A 12,256-nucleotide genomic window follows, 5' to 3' on the forward strand; every position below is an offset into this window, starting at 1 on the left:
AACAAGACACCTGAACTCACAGATCATAATAATAACAGCCTGAGCTGTCCAACACAAGGCTCTTCAGTTATACCCAGACTAGAAGGCAACAGATTTTGAACAGGTTTTTTCACAGACGGCAAACATCTGATTCTCTGAATGACAGCGAGCTGTTAAGAATCACACAGAGTAACTGCGGGAGGATGTTGCAAAGCTGATCAGGCACGCTATCACACACCACATCAGAGATGACAGGGAGGGAAGGGTGTGTTTAACACTGAGGACCTAAATTCTCATTAATAAGACGTCATTACACACAACGGCAGAATGAACGGGTTTAGTAGTGTTGGTCCAATTCCAGGTATAAAACTCTTAAATACAAGGTTTGTTAGGGTTCTTTAGTCAACTCCAAATAACTGTTCATGCCAAAAATGTTCTAAATAAGTACTATGAACCTTTTGGCACTGAACGTTCCTGAGACAAGCAAACAAACACACACACACAATTCACTTTTTTGGCACAAAAAGTTCCTGAGGTTAAAAATTAAATGAAATTAATCAAATAAATGAATTAACAAGCGGGGGAACGAGTGGAAAAAACAGCTAAAACCGTGACTAAACATGAAATATATAAACAAGCGAGGGAACGAGAGAAAAAAATAACTAAAAATGCATCAATTAAATTAAATTAAATGAACAAACGAGGGGTAAATAGCCAAAAATGCACCTAAAATTTAATTTAAATAAATACATTAACCTTTTGGCACAAAAAAAAGTTGATAGATAGTCAGACAGACAAAGTTCCTGAGTTAAATACTCCAGATTTAAAAATAAAAATACATTAATGTGTTATGATTATTTCAGTCTTCTATTGATAAATTATGTACAGTTTAATTCACTTTTGCATGATGTTTCTAAATATTCAGGCAATAAATAAATCATTAACATGTTATGACTCCGTTTGGAAGCACGGTTTTGCCATACGTCAGTATAGATGAATAAAAATGTTTATGGCTTAATCTTCTCATATTAAATCTGAATACGGCCCGTTAAATAAGATCTTGAGAGCTGGTATACTGGATGCACAGAAGCTCAGTCAGCATGCAGAGTGGCTGTGGGCGAGTGTGAATGGGAACAGAGGCTGGGGGAGCCTGTACAGAAGCAGATGCAGATCTATTCAGAGAGGCTTCACTTGCGCTAGGACTCCATGGAGAAGGGGCTGTTCCTTAGTGTGGGTGGATATGAATTAGGCCTCAGTCGCACATACAGCAAACGCTCTGTTGCTCATGCTGCCACGCATCAAAATAGAACATGGTGGCAGGAAAACAAAAAGTGACGAGAGGGATGATGAAGAGCCGAGGACGGCCTCATACTGAGGGAGAACATATAAGAATAAGATCTTCACTGTAAAAAAAAAAAATTTGCTTCATGCCTTAATTTTAAGTACAATCAACTTGGACGTTTAAGCATTAAACTGACTTTAAAAATGAGTGGAATCTTGTATAACTTAAAAAAGTAGAACTTAGATGAGCTTAATGATAAAAACATATGTTGTCAATGTCATAACTTATTGATCATATCATTGTATATATATATAAAGTGACATTTGGAGACCAAATCAAAACTAATAGTGCTTACAATGAGATTGAGAGTTTTTGAAATCCTTCAAAATGCAGTAAAAGACGAAAATATAGTTGAATATTAAAATTGTTTGCAACCCCTACAAGGCTAAAAACATACCTAAAGTCTAATTTTCACTAATAAAGATGTTTAATCACAATAGGCCTTGACTTGTTACAGAGGGAAAAACGCTCTGTGTATTAATACATATGTTTCCTTAACACTCTAGAAACTAGAATAACTTTCCAACATATTCAAATATCACTTTCCTGACTCTCGTTGTACTGCGGTTCCTCTGTGGGACGTGAGATCGGCGCGGCTCGTTATTTTCCGTGTCGAGTTTCCCGGATGCCCCCCATATAAGGCAAAAGGGGCGTGTTTGAGGTTACCGGATGATGACCATTTATGGGACGCGCCGTAACCGGAATTCCTGATAATAACATACAGCAAAAGTAAAAAAAAACCATCTAATTGCTCCCACAGACCACAAATATATTAACATATAACATCAACATATCCATATTCATAAAAAATAAATAAAAAAAGAATAGTAATGTCAGATTCAGAGATATTATGTCTAAAAAGAGCGTATGGCCAAAAGTAGAAAAAAAAATAAAAGGAAGAAGAAGAAGAAGCCCAACCCGTTTTTCTGTCCTTTTATGGTCAGTGACGTCACGGGGCATTGACAGGCTCTTCATAAATGCATTCAACGAGATAAAGTTTCACTTATTGCCGCGGCATATATGAAGGGAGCTGGTGAGCTCTTAACAAACCAAACCCGATGCGTGTGTTTATGATGAAGCGAGCACGTTTATAACACATCAACTAGACCATAAACGCTCTGAGAACAACTTAATAAAATTCAACCTGCTGTTTTTTTTTTTAAAACAACACCGAGGATCAAAATGACAGCGACAGCAAGCAGAGATAAAATTAACGCGTCGCTTCATGATTTAATGCGCTGTCTGCCATCACACATCTACTCTCTGGATGAGATTCCCTCATCAGTGCCGATGGGATTCTCGGATGTTTGTTCTGAGCAGTTCAGTGAGGCGTCGGGAGGTAAGAACACTGTAGAGATGCTGGGATACTACAATGAATAGTCGAAGCACAAAGGACTGTTAAATCAAACAAGAATTTTGTCCAAAAAAATGTATGTTATTGAGCAACAGTCCATTGTCTGTTGCTCAATAACATCATTTCTTTTGACAAAATTCTTGTTTGATTTAGCAGTGCTTTGTGAGTTAAATTCAAACAACTTGTTCAAAACTTAGGGTTATTATTTTCAGGTATAGATTTATAAAATATAAGTAAAATACATTTACAAAATATAAATAAAACTGCATGTGTGACAATGACAGTTCAACCTTCATTTAGGCTGCCATGTTTTACTTATATTTTGTAAATGTATTATGCTGTCAAAACATTTAATGGTGAATAATCGCGTCTAACATACAAGTTTTTGTTTACATATTATGTGTACATATATATATTTGTGTGTGTTAGTGTGTATACTGTATACACTGTATTTCAGTTTAAAAAAGTTGCTGTAAACATTTTTAAGTACAATCAACTTGGATGTTTAAGTAATTTCAACTTAAATACGTAAAATGAAATCTTGTATAACTTATAAAAAAAAGTTGAAAATTGCTTATTTTGATGAGTTAAAGCAATGTAAAAAAAAATATAACTTATTGATCATATATATATTTTTAGTGTATGTGTTTGGATATACACACACACAGACATATATATATATATGTGTGTATATATATATATATATATATATATATATATATATATATATATATATATATACATACACATATATTATGTAAACAAAAACTTTTAAGATGCAATTAATCGATTTGACAGGACTAAAATGTATACAATTTAATATTAATTACAATTTGTTGTCCAAAACAATAGTTCGATCTATGTATCTTTTACTGTTTTGTTGCTTTTATTAATTACTTGTTCATTTTTTTACTGTTTATATTGCGATGAAAAGCCTATAATAGTCTGTTTATGTCAGGTCATGTTGTCACAAAAAGTGAACAGAAATGTTCAATTACATTTATTCGGGTATAAACTGACTTGTTTCAAAAATTAACTCTGAAACACTGGAGAAAATTAAGAAAAAAATCTGTGATTAGGCTATAGCCCCTTATAATAAGCCTATTATTTAAAAACAAAAAAAATTTAAGAAGATATTTGCAATAGCCTGTATAGACGTGTGTGTATATATATATATATATATATATATATATATATATATATATATATATATATATATATATAGTAAACAAAGAATAATGTTAAGTTCACTTAAAGAAAACCTATAAGTATACTTGCAGTATTCAAATTATTACTGGTATATTTACTGAAAGTATTATTTTAAGTGTACTTTCATAAACAAAAATGGGTTAGAAGTATATAACTAACTTAAGTCTACTTTAAGTAAACTTTTTCTTTAGTATTGCAACTATATTTATTAATTTTACTGCAATCTGTCCAATCAGAATACAGAGAAAAACCTGCATCTACTTTGTCTCCTACATACCAACAAACTTTAAAAAACAAATGTTTAACTGAATACTTCTAGAGTAGATCCCACTTAAACACGGTTTGCTGGAGATAGGCTGCACATATACGTTTCACATAACGCAATAAGAAGGAATTGCTCAATCTAAATGTTTTGCTTTGACTTTTCCAGGTTGCTTGATCTCAGATTGCTTCGGCGTTGAGAAGCGGGGCCTTGATCTGACAGACCTGTGCAAGTTTTCTCCTGTCGCCTACACAGGAAAGATATCCATTGACGCACAAGGAAGTTGGAACCAAGAAGGAATAATCAACTTTGTCAGCGCAGGAGTACAAGATAGGCCACCTTCCTCGGGATCATTCTCCTCGGGCTCTCCCGCAGCTCCCACTCCAGACTGTTGCAAAATAGACCAAACTCTTCCCAACATGGAGCATTTATACACCGGCCCGCCCGCCTACACCTGTAGTGCCGATGGATACCAGGACCCCTCGGCCTACCTATCGACCACCACGTGTCCCGTAACGTACGCCACTCCGTCATACTCAGCCCCAAAGTCAACCATAGACGGGGCGCTTTTCTCCATCATTCCCGACTATGGAGGTTTCTATCAGACCAGCAACAGTCAAAGGGAAACCATGGCTGCATTTCAAGACATTAAGCCATTTTCGTGCTCTTTTGAGTCTATTAGAGTCCCACCACCTCTGACTCCCTTGAACACAATTAGGAATTTTACTCTGGCGTGTCCGGTTGACGGGTCAAGGCCGCCTATGGACGGTCACGGCACCAGTCCGCAAAACGTCCCACTCAGGCCAATATTGCGGCCACGGAAATACCCGAACCGACCGTGCAAGACGCCGGTCCACGAGCGCCCGTATCCCTGTCCGGCGGAGGGATGCGACCGGAGGTTCTCGCGCTCGGACGAGCTCACGCGTCACGTCCGCATCCACACCGGACACAAGCCGTTTCAGTGTCGCATCTGCATGCGCAGCTTCAGCCGGAGCGACCACCTCACGACTCACATACGCACACACACGGGCGAGAAGCCCTTCTCCTGTGACTTCTGCGGCAGAAGGTTCGCGAGGAGCGACGAGCGAAGGAGGCACACAAAAATCCACCAGAGACAGAAAGATAAAAAGGTGTCAGCGCCCCCTCACAGCTCGAGCGCTGATGCTACAGCGATGTGAACTAACTAACTAACAGTACAACAAGTTCTGACTGCTGGGTTAGTCATTGCCCCAATTAAACCTGGAACTATAGCTCTGTTTGTACGCGCACAGAGACACGAAGGCAGCTTATGAATTAAGTGTGGTTGAATGTGGTTTGTTGTAGGCTAGCTAGACAACGTCTTTATCACAGAATATTTCTTGTGGTTCAAAATGCAGTTGTTCTGAGATAGTGTTTACAGTGAGTATTTTTATTACTGTTATGTGTGTAAATAAATTGTTTAAACGCAAAGTCTTTTTTTTTTTTTGAGAATCAGCTTTCCAGTGAGAGTGACAAGTGCCGCATTGCGAGGTTTGACCACTAGAGGTCGCAATTGAGAAACAAAAGTGTACGGCTATCCGATTAAAGATGAAAGTGCAGGTTAGTTAAATAGGTCTATATACACACTAGCGTTCAAACAGTGAGATTTTAAAAATAAATGAATAATTGTATTCAGCAAAGATGCATTAAATTGATCCAACATTAATAAGAAAAAAAATCATGAACAGAAAATCATATCAGAATAATTTCTGAAGGATCATGTGACACTGGAGAGTGGAGTAATGATGCTGAAAATTCAGCTTTGCATCACAGGAATGAATTACATTTTAAAATATATTAAAATAGAAAACTGTTATTTTAAAATGTAAAATGTTTTTTTACTGCATTTTTGATAGAATAAATGAAAATAAAATAAATCTAAAATGTATTTAAATAAATCAACAAGACCAGTTACCATTCCATCTTTTATTAGTTTAAGTTTATTGGAGGGGAAACATAACTTTTGTTTCAAATGTAAAATCAATGTAACAATCTTCATAATATTTTAAATGTATCATTTTTTCATTTTTATTATTTTTTCTAAACTTGCATCTTGGCTAAGTGCTTTACTGTCATAATTAACAGGAGTGTTCAAAATAGTATCCAAGTGCCAAGTGAGAGTTGCTAAACATTTCTGAGCCAGATTGTATTTCTGATAGCATAATGCGTTAAAACAATATCCGGCAATGCATGGAACAAGAAGATCAGATTCCTGCTCTATTGTGAAGCCTTTGTTAAACCAAATCTCACATCTGCTGCAAATATTTAAATATTTATCACATGCTGTACAAAGAGACTCCAGGCGACAGACCAGTAAAGAACAGAGACTTGATCTTTAGTTAAATCTGCACAAAAATAACAGCCAAAAGATAACTAAAGACAGCAGCTGTGCATTGACACGAGTATTTCACATAACCATACTCTTGATAAAGTACCCATTCCGATGTCTTAAAGGGAGAGTTCACCTAAAAATGAAAATGTTGTCATTATTTACTCACCCTCATGTTGTTACAAACCTGTATGAGTTTCTTTCTTCAACACAAAAGACGATATTTTGAAGAATATAGACAGTTGATGGACCACCATATTTTTTTGTTCCTATAGAAGTCAATGTCTACCGTCAACATATCATCTTTTGTGTTCAACAGAAGAAAGAAACTCATACAGGTTTGGAACAACATGAAGCTGAGTAAAGGTATGACAACAAATTCATTTTCAGGTGAACTATCCCTTCAAGTAACAAGACCATACAATCAACCACCAGAACCCAATAGTGCTTCAGAGGGACACTTTCGGCCCTGGGTAAGGTTCTCCACCAGACCAGAATTCACTAGGCTGTGGTATTTCCATTAGCCACTGGTCACCCTGTTCCTGGGCTTCACTATTTCTATCCGCAGCCTCTGAATGAGCATTTAAAACTTTATAATAGTGGCAGTCTCTCCCTTCGTCCGGCTCGTATGGCGGCGCTAAGATGTCAAGGAAAGCGGTGGGTCCGTCAACAGCGTCTATCTGGTGTATATTGTCCTTTTGTGGCGACAGCACACACGGGCCGCTGTCCTCCGTGTATTCCCCCACAGACCTCAGCACTGACGGCCGTAGAGAGCTCCTCTGGAAGGGCATCAGTGGAGGGTTGAACTGCACGACACCGCTGGTTCCCTCTCTAGGTTTATCCAGCCTGTCGAAACAGCTGATTCGTGCCTTTCCGTAGATCACTTTCAGCATGCCGTACATTCCCGGGTGATCATGCAGAGGTATAGAAGCACCAGTTTTTAACAAAAACACCCCCATGCTGAAGGCGTCGGTCTCGTAGATGTGCATGTATGTGACGGGAGGCGCGAGACGCTGAGGCGGCATCGTCGACGCGCTCTCGACGCTCCGCGGTACAATCTTCAAATCGGCCGCTCTGACCTCCGCTAAAAGGTTTTTCAGCTTGCTCTGATTTTCCAAGAACACTTTATTGTGTTCTCCGACAATAGAGGGGTTTCGGAAAGTCGCAAGGGCCTGTTTGGCGATTTTCTGGACAGTGGAAGTCATATTGTCTCGAGGCATCATCACGCAGGTGTCCAGCGTCAACTTGCCTTTCAACTTCACGCGCCGCTTTTCACGCGCTTCAACTCGTAATTCAGAGACTACCTTTTTATTTGGGCCGTCAGTGTGTAAAAGCACCTGGGGACCTCCAGGAATACCGTTAGGATCAAGGCATTTCTGGCCATGACTACTCCATATAGAGGCATCCGATTCACACGTACTCAACGTCAACACTGCTATGCGTCACGCATAGAATTATGGGAAATGTAGTGTTTTACTATTGTGTAGCTGAGGGGATAATGCTAAACGAATCATTTTAGAAACTTGTGCCTTTTATAGCTGTAAACTTTAATCAATCTGGTCTTTCACGGAAAAAAAAAATCTTTGTAAAGACCTATATGAACGTTATAAGAGACATTACACTTAAACCGGTTACTACAACTCCCATAACACTTGCTCTTCAAGGGGCAATGACACTTCGGTCCTCACGCTTTGAAAATGCCGTAAGTGTGGGTTTACTGTGTGACCCCCAACAAGTATTTTGACACTTAAAAGCATACAAACATAAATTAAATTTATTTTAAAGAAAGAGAGCACGTATCTTACAGAATGAAGAAGTTTGTAATATGCTAACCTAAGGAATGCCATAGATGTAGTTCAAACTTTAGACACTTTTTGGTCATCAAACAATAGTTAATGTGATTAATTACACGTAGTTAGTGACACCTGTGTGACCTTGAGGGGAACTGACTTCATGCGTGTGTGTGTGTGTGTGTGTGTGTGAGCGAGAGAGAGAGAGAGAGAGAGAGAGAGAGAGGGGGAGAGAGAGACGGGGAGGGAAGTACCGAGTTAAAAATAGTTTATATTAGCTTGTTCTATATCAAGTGCAAGTTACAACATAAATAACTTGTTTATGGCTTTATTTTCCAAGTATGATTGTATTATCAAAATACCTGCGTTCACTCTGAAAAATAAGCAGTAGCCTATGGCCTACACTCGCCCAGACTTTGATACAGACTTTTTTGCTTTCTGGCTCAAACATGAGAGCTCATGAAAATAAAAACTGAACGGTATGACATAAAACACAATGCTGTCTGATTCCCTCGTTCTTCAAAATATCTCCTTTTATGTTCCAGAAAGAAAGTAGTATGGAATGACTTGAGGGTGAAATTAACATAATTAATTAGCTGATAAAAGTTAGCCATATTTTCTAGGGTCTCAATACTAAATGGACAAAGGGAGACCTATATATGCCTATATTTAATAAACTATCACTGTGAAGAGAATTATATACACTAACACTATCACTATATACACAGTTTATAATGGAAATGTGTCAAGAGCTGCTTTTCTTATACTGAAATCCACACTGACACAATTCAATCATTTATTATTTAATTTGATGTTACTCAAATCAAATTCCAAATTATGCAAGAAATCAATGAATGATTGACTGCAAAAGCAAATGATCTCATTATCAGTGCAGAAACAGACTGGCTGTTGCCATAACCAATCATGACTCACAATTACAAACATGCTCGTATGACATTGTTTTAAAATATATATTTATAGAGAAAGAGACATGTGGACAGTTTAGTCATCTGTGGTCATGTTGTTATTCCTAATCATTTGTTGGCATACCCTTAAAAAACAGAGTATCTATAAAAAGATACGGCTATGGAACAGGATGCAACACCACCGCCTCCAGTCTTCTGAGCTTGTAAAACCACATACACCGCGTGTGAATCACAATATGACTGTGAAGAAACATTTTTAATGACATCATGGGACGCTTTATGTCATCTGAATTCACACCAGACATTAATAAATGCATAAACTCTCTAGTCCCCCCTCGTTATGATACATATCATGACCGAATAACACATTTAGCTACGCAAACAAGTCTAATAATATAAGTCTGCTTATTCACTCTTTCTCTCTGCTCCTAATAAACTTGTAAACTTGCTTTATGGCCAACTCAAACAAGTAGAGGCCCCTCAGTCAGTTTATTTATCTGTGCGGTAAACTTCTGACTAAACTTTTACAATTTCTGTAGAAATGACCGCTACCAAAACAGCTGTGAATCCCAACGGGGGGTGTGTGACCCCAGGCCAGTAGGCTTAAGAACTTTTTTTTGTGAAACTTGTAAAACAGTAACAGAAGATTAAAATAACTAATCGTTATCGTTGTCATAATTTTTTTTTTTTTCAGTTTTACTTAGCACACCTCTAGTGTGTGTAACATCACACAATAGCGTCAAGATAGTCTTAAGTTACAATGTCATTATAGAAATGTGCTTTTTTTTATTCACAGTCAGCCATGGTTAATTTAATAACCACACTGAGATAAAGCAAGTGGTATTTGGCTAGACATGTTTCATATGAACATTCTTATAAACATCTCATTTTATGTTTCACAGAAGAAAGAAAATCACACAGGTTTGGAATAAGTGAGTAAATGACAACATTTTCATTTCTTTCAGTCTTTTATTAATGTAGAATTGGTGGCTTAATTAACAAAACAAGTCATAATGTCCAACATATAACATACAGAAAAGTTCCTCCAGGGTTCTAGAGTTTGAACATGATTTCTCGAATGAAGTCTTTGAGATCTGTAGGTGGAGAACAATTTATCGTCTTCTCATTTACAAAGAAAAAATATCATCAGGTAATTTGCAAAGAAAATGGTGCTACCAGTAGCTGAACTTAACATGTTCGGAAACATTATCAAACATTCATGTCTTGGGGTGCGTTTTACAAAACCATCGTTATGGTCATTACTTTAAGTCATTTCTGTCGTTACCAACAGTAAACGATCTGGCATTGCCCGAAACTATAGTTCCAACGAACATTCGCAAACAGTGTCACAAACGTATGTGGTTGGATCTTATTGTTGTATGGGATTACTTCCAAAGTTGGACTGAAAATAAAAAAATGTAAATGTCACATGATGGGATAGAAGAGCGTGTGTTGAATAATAAAACTATTTCATACGTTGCTGTTTAAGGATGTAGCCAGTTTGATCCTACTGGCCTTTAACTTCTAATTCAGGGTTTTTCATAATTGCAAAACTAGTGCATAAGCTCTTCACAGAGATCCTAAAATCAGTTTGGCATAGAAGCTAAATTGAGGATACCCTCTAGTGCTCATCCACTGCATTGCATCGATGAATAAGAAGTGAATTAAACATTTTTGAAGACATGTAAAGGCGGATTTTGATTGTAGTGAATAAGATGAGATGTTCAAGTATATGAATTTAAATTCATATGTAAAACTACAACATAATAATAAGAAAAAAAAACAGTAAAAAAGTGCATCTCATCAAATGAGTGACCATTCAGTTGCCACAAGAGATGGATAATAGACATAGCATTAACAAATCAGTCTTTAATGATCAATTCTAATCACATTTATTATTCAGAAGATCACGTACAGCAGCAAAGATAGCGCGAGACTTCAAATCTCACGGTATCACACGTGTAATACAGACAACAATGTTCTGAGAGAAAGGCACAAACATTAAGATAAGTCTAGAGAAAACATTAAAACATCAGCTCAAATTATACTCATTATTATCAAGAAACACCAAACAATAGAACAAAAAAAAAGTTTTTTTTTTTTTTTTAGCTTTGTTCTACTTCTGATTGTCATCTTTAATGGCATACTTACACTTCTAGAGCCCAACCTAATTCACAGATTCACAACAACAAATTCACACTGGATGCATCGGTATACAGTTTTTGGGTGAAACACCGGCTGAATGAGCTAATCAAACTGATAAACTGACAAAAAAAGCCATTTGATATGAAAATCGAACCTGATATTGACAAAATATTAACATTATTGAGATTATTATTGTATTGAAAGTATTGATATACGGCAGATAAGCAACTAATTCTATACTAATCTTATTTTGAGCATCATCCTTATTAATATTTTCAGTCAGTCCAAAAATGATGTCAACTCTTAAAAATAATAGTTTGAACCAGTGTTGTGGACACTGTGCTCGGTATCCATAATATTAGTAGAAGTTGGGACTAATAATGAGACAATAAAATACATGGTAGGGAACACTGTCTCAGATCACATCTATAATGCAGATCATTAAAAATAAGAAAAATAAGAAAAACACAAGTGAATTTGGTCGAGCCCTATTATGTCTATAGTTTGACCCTAGTGTCCTCCAATGTTTTCTGTACAGTATACCGCTTCTTTTCCTCCCATCATGAAAGTATTGTCACATATTGCACAAGCCACTGGATAAAGCATTCTAGCATGCTCACTCACAATAAAATACTGATGGATGTGAATGATCTCATGCTCACACAGCACTACAGTACTTCAGATCTCCTTCTAAGTAAACACAACATATCAAGTAATACAGAAACTTGGAAGGAAGCACAAAAGACAAAATAAGATTCTCATCACAGTGTCAGAACTGAGCACACAATGGAGTGGATGACATTGCCACCACTGAACAAAACATCACAAACAGAGGTTAAAGGTGCTCGATGTCGTTTTTTTGACTGTACTAAAGCATAAAAACGCCAGAGATATGGGAAACA

The 12,256-nt window shown here is 37.0% G+C and overlaps 2 protein-coding genes across 2 annotated transcripts; one reads left to right on the forward strand and one right to left on the reverse strand.

The window, feature by feature from the left end:
- Positions 1-2,317: 2,317 nt before the first annotated feature.
- On the forward strand, positions 2,318-5,609 carry egr2a (early growth response 2a). The gene is made up of 2 exons (XM_079633378.1): positions 2,318-2,660; positions 4,315-5,609. Exons 1-2 carry the CDS (start codon positions 2,504-2,506, stop codon positions 5,322-5,324), a joined length of 1,167 nt encoding a protein of 388 aa, XP_079489504.1. The 5' UTR covers positions 2,318-2,503; the 3' UTR covers positions 5,325-5,609.
- Positions 5,610-6,075: 466 nt separating this feature from the next.
- adob (2-aminoethanethiol (cysteamine) dioxygenase b) lies at positions 6,076-7,919 on the reverse strand. The gene has a single exon (XM_079633382.1). It carries the CDS (start codon positions 7,714-7,716, stop codon positions 6,943-6,945), a length of 774 nt encoding a protein of 257 aa, XP_079489508.1. The 5' UTR covers positions 7,717-7,919; the 3' UTR covers positions 6,076-6,942.
- Positions 7,920-12,256: the final 4,337 nt, after the last annotated feature.

The sequence above is a fragment of the Phoxinus phoxinus genome (assembly GCF_949152265.1).
Source record: "Phoxinus phoxinus genome assembly, chromosome: 13".
Taxonomy (NCBI): Eukaryota; Metazoa; Chordata; class Actinopteri; order Cypriniformes; family Leuciscidae; genus Phoxinus; species Phoxinus phoxinus.

Coding starts and splice junctions, on each gene's coding strand:
- egr2a (XM_079633378.1), top strand. CDS start 2,504: ATGACAGCGACAGCAAGCAGAGATAAAATTAACGCGTCGCTTCATGAT. Junction 2,661..4,314: donor GTTCAGTGAGGCGTCGGGAG/GTAAGAACACTG, acceptor TGACTTTTCCAG/GTTGCTTGATCTCAGATTGC.
- adob (XM_079633382.1), bottom strand. CDS start 7,716: ATGATGCCTCGAGACAATATGACTTCCACTGTCCAGAAAATCGCCAAA.